Source organism: Triticum urartu, chromosome 7A (assembly GCF_056163025.1).
Source record: "Triticum urartu cultivar PI428250 chromosome 7A, HENAU_Tu73, whole genome shotgun sequence".
In the NCBI taxonomy this organism is placed as follows: domain Eukaryota; kingdom Viridiplantae; phylum Streptophyta; class Magnoliopsida; order Poales; family Poaceae; genus Triticum; species Triticum urartu.
The window spans coordinates 462,281,726-462,298,662 of NC_141879.1; the positions used below are offsets into that span (position 1 = coordinate 462,281,726).

Here is a 16,937-nt window from a genome sequence, read left to right on the forward strand (position 1 = left end):
CTTTTGCCACTTGTCAATTGTCTCCGTATTATGAGCCCTCAACTGGGATCAAATTTTGCCTTTTCTAAGCACAAGTTGTGATTAAGCCGTTCCAAATGCTTAGTTAATCATCTTTTTTAGGTTAGTAGAGACGCACTCACCCATCACATGCTTTAACTAAGTACAAAATGCCCTACTTTTGGTTGCTTGCTTGTCCTCCCACAGGATTACAGGTGGTGGAGTACCCATTACCTGAACTCCTTTTCCTTCTCTTGTTAATCATTAGATTATTTGAAGTTAGATGGATAGGTAGGTGGTAGATACATTGGGCTTGGTTGGAGTAAAGCTTGCCATTAGGTCTATCTTAATCAACTAATCCAATTTTTTTGTGATGTCTTGCTTTCATGGACTGTTCAGTATTGACTCTAAACTAGTGCTCCTAATTGCTCATATCATTTAGAAATGTTTCCATCCTAATCGAGCATAAGAAACTTTTATTCTTTCCGCTACTAAATTCATATCTTTTTCCATGCTTATCTTGCAGGAAAATGAAAGGTTTTGTACACTATATAATAATATGTTTGTTTTCATGAATAAAGCAAATATATGAAAGGTTGATTTCTGTTGAGCTGTCCAAGATTGATTTTTTTGTGCGTGATTACGTGCATAGTTAGCTACTATAATGCATCTTAAGTATACTAAATCAGTAGTAGTAAACTACTACCTCCTTCTGAATTATAAGATGTTTTGGATATTTTAATATGGACTACATACAGACTAAAATGATTGAACATACACATTAAAACACATCTATATACATCCGATTTGGAATATCTTGCAGGTGTGGTGGTGTGGTTATGAGATATCCGTCCATGACCACTCTGCTGCACCTTCCTCTCTGTGCGCTTTGCTTGCTCCAAAATATCTTGTAGAGTGTTATAGGAAAACATCTTCACAAAATCTGATATTTCACTGTTGAGACCATGCAGAAATCTTGCCATCTTTGACTCCTCATCTTCATGAATACGAGCACGAACGAGCAGTAATTCCATCTCTTTATAGTACTCATCCACCGTGCGCGTGCCCTGTCTGAGGCGTTGCAATATGTTTCGGAGATCTCTTTGATATTGTGAAGGAACAAACCTTCGCCTCATGGCTTGTTTCATCTCTTCCCAAGTGTCCATGTGGTCACGGCCTAGCAGCAGTTGATTCCACCAAGTGAGTGCATAACTAGAAAACTCAACACAAGCAAGGTTTACTCTCTTCGGATCAGTAAGATTATGGATACGAAAAAGCTGATCACACTGCTCTTCCCAATCAAAATATGCATCGGGGTCTTCCTTTCCCGTGAACTTGCGGACGTGCAACTTGATTTTTGCTATGTCATCTCGACCATCTCGATCATGACGTTCTGCACGACGCCCATCTTCAGCAGCACGACGGTATGGGACACCATCATAATCATCAAAATCATCTCCATGACCACGAGCAACACGCTCATGAGGGTCATAGTAGTGCCCACGAGGACCATGGCCTTGCCCTCGAAGTTGTCCTCCTCGCTGCCCTCCATGAGCAGCAGCACCAAGCCCACGGGCAGCAGCCTCATGTCCACCATAGTTGTTGTTATCATCATCCAAGGCACCATCAACAGCAGCATGCACGGAATTCTCACCGCCAACTTCCTCAAGTGGGTCAATAGGGTGTTGTTGGTGTCGAACCCTATCGCCACCTGTTGGAGGTCGCTCGTGAAACATCCTTCCAAGGTCTCGAACCTATTCCATAATTCCTGAAAATCAGCACGTGTGACCGGGGCATCTTCTTCCTCATGGTTTTCTTCATGAACACTCGATTTAGATCCTGCCATGTTAGTAAGGCCAACAGTGCAATAGGATAATTTTGTGGAATCACACAACCTCACCTCTTACTCACCAAAGTTCTTATGAGTTCACATCAGATTGTGCTTCTCCCAGATGTGTTAAAGCGATTGAAAGACAGGGATCAAAGAACTAGCTTCGGTCTTTGATGGAGCTCGGTGGGGTAAAAAAGGGGGCTTGTGCTGAAATCAAGTTGATGCAAACAAAGAAAATATGGGAATAGATCTGCTGCACCTTTGCATCAAGATTGAAAAACACACAACACACAAGCTTCTGAAATTTTCTACCAAGCTGAAATTTAAGATCTTACACAACACTTTCTTTTTCTCTCTTGACTTTTTTTGCCACCCCTTGTTTCTCTCTTTGATTCTTTTTTTGCCACTCTTTTTTCTCTTTCTTTTTCCAAAGCACAACAATCAAATCTGAAAGCAATTACAAAGATGAACTTGGTGCATATCTAAAAGATGAAGAACATGCAAGGTGTGAAACAACAAGATCTCAGCACCAACAAGGCTTGGGTTTATTTTTGGTGGGGCTTTGGACTTCTAGAACAGAAAATATAGCATGAAAAACACTCGATCTAAAGGGATGATAGCAAGATAAACTTGGATAACAGATCCTACCGTGTCAAGGAAGGCTCTGATGCCAGATGATAGGTGGGAACTCGATGAGCGAGTTCACGCCCGAGGGTGGCCCGATCTTCACGTCGTAGGATCGAATCGGGAGGGATAACTAGCTACAAGCAGCCGGGATAACTAGCTTTATACCTGCCAAGGTTGGATGCAACCCGTACGTTGGGGATGGCTGGCCGAAGCTATAAGAACTCCAACCCGCTGTCCGAACAATCGCAGAACCACAAACCAAGACTGACCCACACAAAACGATCGGAACCGTAGAGCACGAACTAGGGGGAACCAGAGGCTCCTTCTCGCGAATCTGAATGATCTCTCGGATCTCTCTAGCAGTCTTGCTACATAAGCTTGTAGCTGAATGGTTTGACAAGAGGTTCCTCTAAAGGATGGGGAGATGGGGTTTTATAGCAGGGACAACCCCCCTTGGCTAGGTGTGAAAATGGTTTCAAAAGTAAACAGGTTTGCATGACTTTCTTAGGGGAATAAGCAGTCAACTTTGAGAGTTGTTGGAGAGCTCCTCGAAAATTCGCGAAGCCTTGACAGCCTGGACACCTTCCACAAGAATGACTACAAATTTTGACTCACAACTCCAAATGATGTGAGGTTTTTTGCATTGGAAAAAAATTAGATGTAGCTTCTGTTGATGCACTCCTATAGCCCCGTCTCTCCACCACATGGGTGTGGCACACCAAAATATTAGAGGTAAAAACTGACAACATCAGCTTCACTTGAAACTTGTCTTCTCCAAACTTGTTTCTCCAAACCGGTTGCTTCAAGAGCTCATAGGTTGTTGGGTTTCTTCCATGTGATACCTAAGTTCAAACAACAACAATGGGGATGAAATCATAGTTGTGTCATCAAGGTTACAAGGTAAACTTAAGTTAGCGTTCACCTGGTCACTTATTAGTTTGGCGCGACTTCTTGTGATTGGACCTATAATTGTTGAAGACTTGTAGATGGTTGTGGTGTCCTCATCACTATATGGGCCTAATGGGCCAAGAGTTGGACAGACCAGCCCCAAAAGAGGCTGGTGCACCCCCTATAGGCCAAATAGGAGGAGAAGGAAAGGAAGGGAAGGGAGAAGGAAAGGGGAGGAGTCGGCCTCCCCCTTTCCTTCCCCTCCCCCTCTCTTTCCTTCCCCCTTCGATGGATATGGAAGGGGGGAGGCCTACTTGGAGGAGGCGCCCAAGTAGGATTACTCCTACTTGGCGCGCCCCTTGTAGCCCCTCTCCCTCTCTCACCGATATCCCCTCTCTCTCTCCCTCTCCCTCTCCCACCTACTTGGGGGGGGGGGGCACCGCTAGAACACACAACATTGATTCCTAGCCGTGTGCGGTGCCCCCCTCCATAGTTTACGCCTCCGATCATATTCACGTACTGCTTAGGCGAAGCCCTGTGTGGATCACTTCACCATCACCGTCACCACGCCGTCGTGCTGATAGAACTCTCTCTCGACACTTTGCTGGATCAAGAGTTCGAGGGACGCCATCGACCTGAACATGTGCAGAACTTGGAGATGTCGTACGTTCGGTATTTGATCGGTCGGAACGAGAAAAAGTTTGACTACATCAACTACGTTGTCAAACGCTTCCGCTTTCGGTCTACGAGGGTACATGGACACACACTCCTCCTCTCGTTGTTATGCATCTCCTAGATTGATCTTGCATGAGCATAGGATTTTTTTTTGAAATTGCACGCTACGTTCCCCTACATGAACAGGCGTTCCAATCACAAGTTGGGCTTCAAATATTTTGGGTCTTATCAGGCTTTGTCTAAAAGTGAGGGATATGTCTTATTGTTTGGACTTGCCTGCTACCAACAAGATTCACCTAGTCGTCCATGTTTAACTCCTTAAACCCACCAAAGCACCGGAGTCTGAAAGTACTGATGCCTGATGGTATATCTCTTCAATGCATTACATCTTACATCAAAGGGCCTCATCTAGCTAAACTCTTGCAGTCAAGACAATGCATTTCAGCGGTGGCACGAGGAAGCAATACAAGATTGCGTGGAGCGGCCTACCATTGTTAATTGCTACCTAGGAATGGTCCAACGTCCTTTAGGAAATGCCACCAGCTTTAGGGCAAGCCGTGTTTCAAGGAGTTGCGGCTACACAGGACACCCGACCCATACGAGTGGCCCATGTAATGTGTGCAATGCGAGTGTGTCCGGATTAAATAGCCGTTGGTAGCGTCATGAGAGGACTATGTATGAATTGTAAACACTTTTCCCTAGCTCCCAATTCAGGACTTTTTTAACCCCCCCTCCCCACGCCACTCTCTCTATGTTCTACGAACCAAACCCTAGCGTGACGCCGAGGAGAGCACCGGGTTGGTTACAACCTACGACCACAAAATGCACACATCAAACCACCTCTATGTCAGTCCCTAGCCAATTGGCCGACCCACAAGGTTAGGAGTTGTAGCTAGCAACAACAAGGCAGCGCTCAGCTTGGTGGCTTCTCCGATCCCCCCCTCTAAATTTCCTCAGGTCACCTTGATTTGGCCCAATTTTCTTTCACGAGCAAAAATAATCCTTTGAAGTTTTGTTGCTTACATGTTACTAGCTCACAACAAAGGCTATTTTAGCAGGACGTAGAGTTTCTGAGCCGAGCTAAAATGAGCTCGGGTGAATAGTAAAAAAAACGATTTTCTAATAAGAAATCTATTTTTTTTCCTGTCAAACATTGACAAAAGTTCCAGGTGCTGCAAAAATTCGTCATGAGATCACATTTCTAGAAGGCGTGGCAAAAAAAATTAGTACTCTAAAAATGCTACTTTCAAAAGCATTTTGGAGCATTGAATTTGTTTTTTTTGCTACGCCTTGCAGGAATGTGATTCCATGACGATTTTTTGCAAGCACCTGAAACTTTTGTCACAAAAAAAGTTCAAATTTTTTTGATTTTACTGTTCACCTCATTTAAGCTCGGGAGGAGAAGGACACTTTCGATTTCAGTATTTTTACAGTAACTCCGCGCAACCTTGCCTGATGGTAAAATGGTGTGGCTTATTTTGTTTTGAAGTATAGCTCATAACGATGAGAACAAAATGTGCTGAGTAGTGTATACACATTGGATCATCTTGTGATCAGTGAGAACAAAATGTACTGAGTACTGACTATGTTTACAAAAATATACAATATATACGGTTGAGATTATTTTTCTTTTGCGTGTGTGCTGAAGTTTGGCTTGACCAGTGCAGTCTTTTCTTTGTAGCCCCCTCACCGTCACTTCACCGTAAACTGCGGAGTCTAAACATTTCAAACTAACCGGAGCTGCTATAATTGTTGACTGTATACTCCACCATGTCTGTCACGGTTCCAACTTCCAAGCGAGCTATAGCCAAATTAAGCCCGAGCACGGTGTAAGAGCATTAATAGTAGTATCTTTAAACCCTCAAACCCTTAAAAATAATCACTTTTTTTCGGGTTGCAACAAAAAAACGCAAGGACTAGAATCCCTAAACTCTCAAACTCTCAAAAAAATAAAATAAGGATCCAATCCTCAAACCCAATTTCAAACTGTAGAAGTGAGGGTTGGAGGGGGGCGCTCGACCCCAGCCCGCACTCCCTTCCCCCATCGCGCGGGAGGGAAGTTTCCCGTCCCCAACCTCCCGCCTCCTCCCTCCCAAGCCGCCGGCCGTCGCCCGCCGCCAATCCGGCCGGCCTCCCCTTGCCGCCGCCGCCGTTCCGCCCCTGCGCCACACTCCCCGCCGCCGGATCCGCCGTTCCCCGCCGCCTCCCGCCCCGCGCCCCGGCCCCCGGCCGCCCCGTCCCCCGGCCTCCCGCCCCGCCGCCTCCTGCCCCGGCGTCCCGCCCTGCCATCTCCCGCCCCGCCGCGCCCCGCCCCCCGGCCGCCCACCTCAGCCGTCGTTCCCCACCCCCCGCCCCCCAGTCGGCTCCCGCCCCCCAGCGGCCAGAGGCAGGCCGGCCTCAGGCCTCCTCGAGCCGCCGCGCCAGAGGCCAGGCGAGCCAGAGGCAGCCGCGCCGCCGCCCCGAGCTCCCCGCAGGTATGCTTCCTTTTCTTTCTTTTTGTTTTATTTTTTTCCTTTTTGATTCATTGTTGGCACTCACAATTTATTGTTTGTTGTATTGTGTAGATGGAGGTGAACAACAACGACATGGACTCGTTGTCCGATTCATCGGGTTGGTCATCATCCGACGATTCGGACATCGACGAGTTGTTGCAAGACGACGACGTCGAGATGATGAGCCTCCTCATCGACGTGCAATCATTTGAAAACCGCGTGAAGCTGATGGATCAGAGGAGAGGGTCGAAGATGGGGCGAGTCACCATCTACCGGAACCGCGCTCTCGGACACGAGCATTTGATGGAAGACTACTTCACGGAGTTACCTACATACCCTCCTCGTCTCTTCCGCAGAAGGTACCGAATGCGGCGTAGTTTGTTTGTGAAGATTGTCACTGATTGTGAGGCCGCCTCCTATTACTTTAAACGTCGTAGATCCGCCGCCGGTATCATGGGGTTTAGTGCATATCAAAAGATATCAGCGGCAATGCGGGTACTCGCTTATGGCATACCGGCGGATTATACCGACGAGTATCTTCGCATTGGGCAAGATACAACCACGTAGTCAGTCCGTAGGTTTGCCAAGTTGGTCATCCGGTTGTACGGTGAGCAGTATCTTCGGGCACCAAACGAGGAAAATACAAAGAGATTAATGGAAATGAATGAAAAAAGGGGATGGCCGGGGATGCTAGGTAGTCTTGATTGCATGCATTGGAGGTGGAAAAATTGCCCAAAGGCATGGCACGAAATGTATTGCGGTAAAAGCCGTGATGCTACCATTGTGCTTGAGGCCGTAGCATCTCAGGACACATGGATTTGGCATGTATTCTTTGGGTTGCCGGGATGATCTAACAGAGCACCACTGGCAGTTGGATGGGCGGCGCATTGGCCCATGATGTATCTTTGTTTTACTTTTCTATGTCCTATTTGATTCGAACAATTAGTGTAATTTGCTCAAATATTGTTGTAATAATTTGAATGATTATTGTTTTATTCGATGTTGTAATAATAACTAGAATGATTATTGTTTTATGTCAAATGTGATGGAATTTGTGATATGTCATATGATGAAATATGATGAAATGTGTGATATATGAAATGACAGTTTTAAAGGTTGGGGTTGAGGCAAAGACTAGAACCCTCAAATCCGACCCTTAAAGCAGTTTAAGGGTTAGGTTTGAGGGTTCTAGTCTTTGTCTCTGTTTTTCAATCCTTAAAAGTGTCAAAAAGTGACACTTCTTAACCTTTAAAACTGCTATAAAGGTTTAAGGGTTTGAGGGTTCTAGTAATGCTCTAATGATATGGCCCTTGTTTTGACCACCGACCGCTGCAGCATGAAGATGCAGTCCAAAAGAGCTATGCCAGCTTCCCGTTGGATCACGCACGCAGGCGCAGGTGATCGGTAGGCGGTAGCCTAATCTCAAGCCTATCCACATTCGCCTCTGTTCCACTTCCACACGAATGCTGCATGCATGTGCGCGCAGTGCCGCTGTTTTGTTCAGCTTTATTTCGACACGTTACGACCAAGAAAAGGAACAAAAGCGAAAGCAGAAGCAGAAGCAGAAGCAGGGAGGAATACACTAGAGACTACACAACCATACTCCCGCTGGACGGAAAAGAAAAGAAAAGAAAAGCATTTTGTTGCTGCCGCCGGTTTCCTCCTATTTGTTCTTTTCTTGTTGGTGTTTAATCCCTTTTTGGTCAGAAATAGAGCTGGACGCTATGTATAGATTAACGGCGGCCATGTTACTTTACTTAGTGGAGGGTTTGGCGGGTGCGTAAGCTTTCATTATTTTAGTTACTAATTTGGTCGGGCTGTCTGGTAGAGTATGTGTTTGGTTTTGGACTAGAGCGGGACATGTCTTCACTTCTGAAACTACTACCAAACAATTTTTAATATGCATATGCAGCTATAGGTTAATAAGCGATGATGTGACCCAAATGTTTATGCAATTAGTACTACTCTATTCTCAAACGGTGGCTTGAACCTGAAGTCCGGACACGAGAAGCCTAAATGGAACAAACAAATGGGCGTTATATTTTATGCGCCAAAACAAATGAAGGGGCATCTACACTACGGAGGACATCGTATTATGTAGCTCAAAAATTCCAAAAAAAGGAATTATTATGTACTGGCTCTCTGGTTGTTGTACATAGTTTCTTCTTTGATGCATATAGGAGTATATAAATTTTGGATGTGGTCGACTTCAACCCAGAAGAGCAGCTCTCAGGATCATCACACTATAGAATTTCCAAGAGATAGCACTAGTACTTGGGGAAAAACTTTTGCTCAAGGAGAGTATGCATGTTTCTTCATTTCATTTCGTTTCGGACAAGACTAGCCGTTGAAAAACACTACTGTACACCAGAAGAAAGAGCATCGCCCCCTTCAAGCTCCTCCACCTCGTTGGCCGATGCAGTCGAGCTCGTGTGCCTCCCGGCCGGCGGCCGCTCCGACCTCGCCGCCTGCTGCCCCACCTCGGTCAGTCATAGTAGAGCGAAAGAGGATGAGGGTCTGCTCTCGCGTCCTCGCGCAGGACGGGTGAGCGCGCCCGCGCCGGCGGCGCCGCCCCGATCTACCTCCTCCGGCATCCCCTACTCCCGCCGCGACCGGATTTGGGATCTCCACCGCGTCCTCTCTCCATCGCCCCCCCTTCAAGCTCCTCCACCTCGCTGGCCGATGCAGTCGAGCTCGTGTGCCTCCCGGCCGGCGGCCGCTCCGACCTCGCCGCCTACTGCACCAGCTCTCGCCGCTCAGCTTGCCGCCGCAGCACTCGCCCTCCGCAGGGCGGGCCCGGCCATCCGAGGCCACCTCCGAAAGGCCGCGATGACAGCGGCCACTCCGGCACCACCGGCGGCCGCTCCGACCTCGCCGCCCACTGCCCCAGCTCCTGCCGCTCTGCTTGCCGCGGCAGCCCTCGCCCCGACCATCCGAGGCCACCTCCAGAAGCCAGCAATGACGGCGACCACTCCAGCACCATTGGCCACCGGCGCCTCCGTCGGCCCTGTTCAGACTGTTATGGCAACTGAAGCTTCGTTGCGCCCCTCTTGCGGGCAGGTGCGTGCCTCCATCTAGTTGGATGGGGGGTTGGAGGTCGTCGTCACTGCTAGTGCGGGCTCCGACCTGGACCTCGGGACATTGCTGCCTTCACCGGCGGGTGAGGCCCCTGCAGCCCCTCCTGGGTTCCTGTGGGTTGGAATGTCCGCTGATGCCACCGACGACGACACCGATGAGGAGGAGTTGGCACCGCAGACGCCGCGGGCTGCCCCAGTGGCGTGTGTGGAGCCTGATGCGAGGGTGTGCGGGGACCGACAAAAGGTGGCGCCTCCTGTGCGTCCGGCCTATGGAGATTGGCGAGGATGTTTCGACCGTGAGGCGACGCCGGCAATTCCTGAGTGTCACACTCCATACGGGAATGTGTTGGAGGGCTGGCAGCTCGTCTCAAGAAGGCGGCACCCGACTTCCGCCGCTTTCTGCCGCCCTGCTGTCAATATGAGGCGCCCGCCTTCGGCATGGCTGAGAGATAGGTGTTTTCGGTGCCTCTGTCGAGGTCATCGCGCACACTCTTGCAGGGATCCTATCCGATGCATGGACTGTCTTCGATCCGGTCACATCGCCCGCTTTTGCCGTGCAAGGAAGCCTGTTCACCAAACTTCGCCGCGCCAATGTCCTGCTCCATCGCCTGCACCCACCAGTGAAGGCACCACATCAGATGTGTCGTTCCAGCCTGTCTTGACTGTGCAATCCGGATTGGCCGAGGAGACCGAGTTGCTTCTTGACTGCCTTGCGCGAGTTGAGAGTGTTTTAGGGAGAGCGGAGGCCGCCCTCGCCAAACTTGAGGTTGTGCCAGTTGTGTCTCCGCTGCCTGAGCTTCAGATTGGATCTTCAGTTGGGGAGGAAGCAAGCCTCTATGGACATTTCTCCCCTCGTGCTACTTCATGTCTGTCGTCGAGGCCTGTGTCGTTGTCTGTCTCTGGGAGTGTAGTCATCGACGAGGTTGTGACTCCAGTGCTACAGATTATGCCCGAGCTATAGGAGCGTTGTGGCGAGCCCACTTCACCTCTTTCAATGGTGCTTCCGAAGGAGATGGGGCATGTGATGTCTGTGGGTGACGAGGTTGATGAGGTAGGTGATTTGGCACCTAATTTTGAGGCGCAACTACAGGGTTCACCTCTGCCATGTGGGCAACTGGAGGCACGAAAGTCCATCGTGTCAGTGGTACCCGTGGCTGATAATGTTCTGGTGGTGGTGTCTATGAGGAACAAGGTCGCGTCTGTCGGTGCCGAGGTTGATGAGGTAGGTGCTCTGGCACCTCATTCTAAGGCGCTGAAGTCCATCCGCCCGCCTGTCTTTGACCGTGAAGATATGCTGGCACGTATTGACGAGGCGGTCTTCAGGAAGAAGCTTGGCGGCTTGCTCGCCTCCTTGGAGGCAGCTAGCCCTGGGTCTGGCAAGACGATTGCTTGCCTTCTAGTGGAGGAATCTTCTACGTGAAAAATCAAGAAGGTGAAGAGGCTCTCAGGAGCATTGGCAAGAAGAGTGACGCCCTTGGTATGGCGTTCGTGGCTGCTTAATGGATGATTCTCAGTCTCTTCGACCACCATCTCGGATTGGCTCGTCTCCGTGAATTTGGTGTCGTTCGTTGTCTTCAACCTTGGTTTCGTTGGGTGTTTCTTTACGACGTAGAAGTGTGAGGGATTATGGTTGTCAGGTTGATCATGGGGTTAGGGGTTTCTTTCTTAGTGAGTAGTCCGCATGTGGTCTATATGTATCGGTTTTTGCCCGGTTTTTTGTTAATTAACTGAACAATTCTCTTTTTCTTAATTAATCGATGAGGCAAATCGTTTGCCTCTGTTTCAAAAAAAAAAGCTGCTTCCACACGGACCAGTTGAGCTCAGCTTCCCCTTTCACTCCACTGTAGAGTCTGTCCCCTTTGACTCGCCGGAGCCCCGCACGCAACGACAAGCCAGCCGCCGATGACCAGCCCACACCCACAGTGGCACACCCGTAAATTCCCCCCCAAAACCACGCCCTTCCCCCGCCCCTAATCCCGCATTTAGCATTTTATCCGTTTAAACGCGTAGAGCCAAACATTTTCCACTTCCCGTTCTGCCCCTCCCTCCCGAACGGCATTTTTCGAATTCCGCATTGAAAACTCGGCCCTGGGGCGTACAGCGACAATTTCGCGTCCGATTTCTTTATTATTGTTATCGCCCCCCGGACGCGGCACTAATTTAATGCCCCGATAATTTTGTTTATTTTTCCTTTTTTAATCGGTTTTTTGTATCACGCTCTCCCCTCCCCTCCCCTTTTTTGCTTTTAGTTTTGCCTTTTTATTTCCTGCGTCTCCTCCCCTTTTGTTTTGCATTCCGGCCTCGCTCGCCCGCTCGCTCGCTCCCGGTTTCTTCCTCCTCTCGCCTCCCGGCTGCGGCGCAGGGATTCTGTCTTGTTTTTGGTTCCTGGGATTTGTGGATTTTTCGCTTTATTTTTGCGGGCTTTTTTCCCGGTGTTTTAATTTTTTTCTGGGGATTTTTGGGGGCGGGTTTTAAGGAGGGAGCCGGAGGTGGTGCGAGATGGGGTCGGTGCGTGGGAGCTCTAATGGCGGGAGCTCGTGTCGGAAGCCCTAGTTGGAGCTGCTTCTGTGTCGAGTGCTGCGCGCATGGAGGCCAATCCAGGGGAAGCGAGCTCTCCGACCGCAACTGCGCCTGCGGCTGCACCGGTAGCGGCAGCGGCGGTGGCGGTGGTGCCGGAGGCTACGGTGAGCTTTCAGTCACCGGCATCTGCGCCGCCTCCGACAGCTTCACATGCACCTGCACCGTCTCCGGTGGAGATGGTTAGCTCGAGCGGCCTGTTTGTGCCGCCGGGTATGATGACGGCGATGGTGGCGGCCGCAGGGAGAGGGGCTCTGTCCGCGGGGCCGTTGGTCAAGGTGGGGAAGAAGCGGGGGAGGCCGAGGAAGTACGGGCCGGACGGGAGCCTGATCCAGCCGTTGAACGCCACGCCGATCTCCGCCTCGGCTCCGATGTCGGCCGCCGTCGCGGCGGGGCAGTACACGCCTGCGGCCGCGGTTGGCGCCGCCATGAAGCGCGGGAGGGGCCGGCCCCTCGACTTCGCCGCCGCGGCGGCCAAGCCGTACCACCACCAGCTGCACCAGCCGCCGCCGCAGCAGCAGTTCGGTTTCCACTTCAGCTCCATTGGTTGGTATCCTTCTCGTGCTCCCTTCTCTTCCCCACCCCCCAAAAATGTTCAGAAAAATCTAGGAGCATAACACTTCTAATTTTTGCCGCAATCCACAAATCCTCCATGGAAAAAATAAAACTGGATTATTTCCTGAAAATTCCGCAGATTAGGTCTCAGAAATTATGATACTAATAATAGATGGTGGCTGCAAGGGGCAAATGGCAGAAGTCGTGCGTCACTCCGTAGTTCGTTCCTTGTCATGGCACTGTCTGTGTCTGTCCCTCTCTTATCCGAATATTTCTTGTCTCCTCGCCACGCCTCCATCCATGATCAGGTCCACGGTCATACAAGATTCGAAGCTCTGGGAGCAAGTAGGGGCCAGGTGGAGGCATATCCTTACTGAATCCTTAGGGCCTCTTTGCTGTTCTCTTCTTTTCTCTGGTGGGGTTCTTGCCGCCGTGGGGGAGGCATGGTGGCATGGTGATGCTGCTGCTGGTGTTTACAGATTCTGGAGCCAAATACGGAGATGGATCATAACAAGATCCCCACAGTTAGGATGGAGGTTCTCCTCCCTTGGTAGCCCCAGTCATCGCTGCCTCTGCCGTGATGACAACGCGCAACGGCAATGTATAATTGTCCCGGCTCCTGTCCGACCTGGTTTGTGAGTCTGCTAGTTCAATTGGGAATGGTTGGGGTGAAACAGTTTTGTCAAGCGTCATGAATCTGTAGCATAACATACAAGGATTCGGCGTAAAATGATTAATGGTTACTTATGTTTGCATTGAATGGGCTACTGGATCACCTGTTTTCTGCAAACAGATGATCTTAGGCCACCTGGAACTTTCACTTCGCTTTGTCATATTCTGGTGTCAGTTCAGTCTGTTAACCGCAGCATGTGCTTGTAGGTGACATGGTGGCTTGTTCTGCTGGTGGGAATTTCACTCCTCATATCATCACTGTTGCTCCTGGTGAGGTATGATTCCAATGCTTCCTTTTAAGTCATGGCTTGTAGCTTACATTGGATGTTTTTCAGCCTGGTCAACTTGTATGCATTCTTGTCCGCAAAGCTATTCTGACTAGCATGCATTTTATCTGATCTTAAAACTTTTTTTTTGAGAAGCACAGATTACAATGTAGACGCACGCACACACTCACACCACCACACACACACACACGCACTCACACAGCACCTACTGAAGACCGGGTCGAAGTCACTGAAAAAATAATTTCAGTAATTGGTTCTCATCTTAACCATCCAGCACTAGTTGGTTCTCATCTTGAAACTTAATTTGAAAGAGCAAATATGCTGCTCTATCTCAAAAGGCTTTGCCAGATTTTGAAACTACTGTTATACATAGTACAATATACATCTGATAGACTAGTATTATCCATGAATTGTGTTTTTACCTTTAGACTTGTCTCTCCCAAATTTGATTACTTATACTTCTGCATGTTTAACCATTGCTACTCTTACCAATCCCTGGATAACTACCAAATAAAGTGTTTTTTATGAAGAGCTTAATTATCAGTGGTGCTGATAGTTGTTGCATGTTGATTCAGGATGTGACGATGAAGGTTATATCATTTTCTCAACAAGGACCGCGAGCTATTTGTATTCTCTCTGCTAACGGTGTGATATCAAATGTTACACTTCGTCAACCCGACTCCTCTGGCGGCACGTTAACTTATGAGGTGTGTTCATTCACTCTAATGCACGTAATACCTTATTACGAAGCTATTTCGCCTGCATGTGTAAAGACTCAGCCCTCCTATTTTGTCTGTAGGGACGCTTTGAGTTGCTGTCCTTGTCTGGTTCCTTCATGCCAACTGAAAACAGTGGCGCACGAAGTCGGTCAGGTGGAATGAGTGTTTCTCTTGCCAGCCCAGATGGTCGTGTTGTCGGTGGTGGAGTTGCTGGCCTTCTGGTAGCGGCTAGTCCTGTTCAGGTGCTGCTACTTATCTATCATAATGATTTGAACACCTATGAATTTGGTCTGTATACTAAATCAAATTCTCCGCTTATCTTGATATATACAAGTAACATTTCGGGCTCTAAAAAAAAGTAACATTTCGGTAAAAAAGGTCGATTTTCATGGCATTTGACCATTCGATTTTCATTTATCAGCAAGATGGTCAAATGTGTAATAGTAGTTGTATATCTCCTGCAAAACGTAACTAAACATCATTGAATCTGATTGCCAGATTGTCGTGGGAAGCTTCCTGCCAAGCTATCCGATGGAACCGAAGCAGAAGAAGGCGAGGGTGGTCGCGGCACCAATCCTTAGCCAGGCACCCCCTGCTGTTCAGCTCTCTAGTGCGGATACGCACAGCAGCGAGCAAGGGCAGCACAGCTCGGCCGCCCCAAGAATGAACGTCGTAACTTCTTCAGCGTACAGCGCAGACCAGAACTGGGCATCCACCGTTGTTCAGTCGGCTCGTGCCGAGGCACCAAGAAGCGCATCGTCGGGCGATCTGAACCTCACTGCCTCTGGATCCTGAAGCCCATCGAGCCAAACCCGAGGAATTCATCCACAGAGTCTCTGTGTGGTGCATTTCCTTTCTGACATGTAAAAGATGTATCCACTAGGTTGGTTTTCAAAAACCCCACTAGGTTTTCTGTCGGGCAGCTCAAGAGTCTAACTGCATTTGCTGTAGCTATGTGACGTTAGTACCTGTCGATCTTGTTGGACATTGTGTAGCTACACTTCTATTGTTAGTGTGTCTTAGCCTCTTAGGCCTACTTCATCTGTTGGATTACATGGATTAATTTTGAGTTAGAGTTTTTCTCACAACTGTTCTTGCTGTGCTAGTGTCTCCTTTCGCTGATCATGATTCGCCAATCAATCTGAAGTTGCTTTAGTACTACTAAGGCTTCATTTACCAAACCGGTGACACATGCTCATGTTGAAATTGTGTTTTGGAAGCTTTGCGAGAAACATCATGTTGATCAATGTATTTATTGTCAAGAATACGTAAGTATGGCGTTTTGGAAAAATTCAAACTTCTCCGTTTCAAAAAAATCTTAAAAAAATGTACAAGCATATAAGGATGTGATGTGTATGTGTTAAATTTCAGGACGAGGTACCCTGAAATGTGAGCTGCGAAAAGAAAATAAATCATGGACTTCTCTTTCGAGAAAAAAAATCATGGACTTTGAGAATGAGTAGTGCGTGTACTGAAAAGCCATATTTGAGTTTTTAGGCTGCTTGTAATGGGTAGTATCATAAGCTAGTATCATGCATATGATATTAGTGTGTGATCCTAATGCATAATATCATATATTAGTATCATAGATGACTTTATTTATTGACATGCATGAGACATAATAGCATAACATTTATTATGATACAGTATCATAGTATGATACTCAACCATCTCTTTCTTCATTTAATTCCATACCGCCTCACCAAAATTGCCTAGTTGGCGTGCATGATACTAGTTATGATACTTCCATTACGACTAGCCTTAGCACTTATTTTAATCTATTTTGTCCTGAAAATTTACACACTTGTACATTATGTCTCTCAGTACTCCCTCCGTCTATGAATGAGTGTACATCTAGTTTTGGTCCTAAGTTCAAGTTTTGAAATTTTGACCGGCTTTATAGAGAAAAGTAGCAGTTTTTTGCACCAAATTAGTATTAGTAGATCCATTTTGAAATTTACTTTCATGAAATACCAATTTGATGTCATATATGTTGCTAATCTTTTGTATATAGTTGGTCAAAGTTTTAAAACTTTGACTTAAGACAAATGGTAGATGTACACTTATTTGTGGACGGAGGGAGTATATGTGTATCTTTTTTCTAAAACCTGCAAATATGAATTTTGATCGTTTTAAATTCGGCGTACATAAAGGCCGAGTTCCATTCAGCATTTTTGAAAATAGGATACCTATACATTTATTCGCATATGCTCTTCTCCGGCCATATCACCCAGCTAAGCTATAGGTGTGGTCAAAACCCTGAAAAGAGGTCATGGTCGCCGACGATGGCGGTCAAGAGCATGTGTGGCCAGCATGATTAGCCCTCGCTGGAAAGAGCAGCTTAACTTGCCCTAATAAACAAGTGATGTACTACTCTATAGCTGATTAAAGTGAAGTTCCTCCCGTGCATGGTGGAAACAATAGCCTAACTTGCTCTCATAAACAAGTGAGTAAACAGGCGGATTAGGACAAAGGAGAGGGAGCATGCAGTGACAGTGCCCTGGTCTTAAGGGGCGGGCATGTGATGATTGAGCTGGGCA

At 48.0% G+C, this 16,937-nt stretch overlaps 1 protein-coding gene across 1 annotated transcript; it reads left to right on the forward strand.

Annotated features, from left to right (window-relative positions):
• The first annotated feature begins 11,610 nt into the window (after positions 1-11,610).
• LOC125521426 (AT-hook motif nuclear-localized protein 1) lies at positions 11,611-15,485 on the forward strand. Its single transcript, XM_048686483.2, has 5 exons — positions 11,611-12,710; positions 13,599-13,666; positions 14,254-14,385; positions 14,478-14,639; positions 14,896-15,485. The coding sequence occupies exons 1-5, from the start codon at positions 12,173-12,175 to the stop codon at positions 15,190-15,192; spliced, it is 1,197 nt and encodes a 398-aa protein (XP_048542440.1). The 5' UTR covers positions 11,611-12,172; the 3' UTR covers positions 15,193-15,485.
• Positions 15,486-16,937: the final 1,452 nt, after the last annotated feature.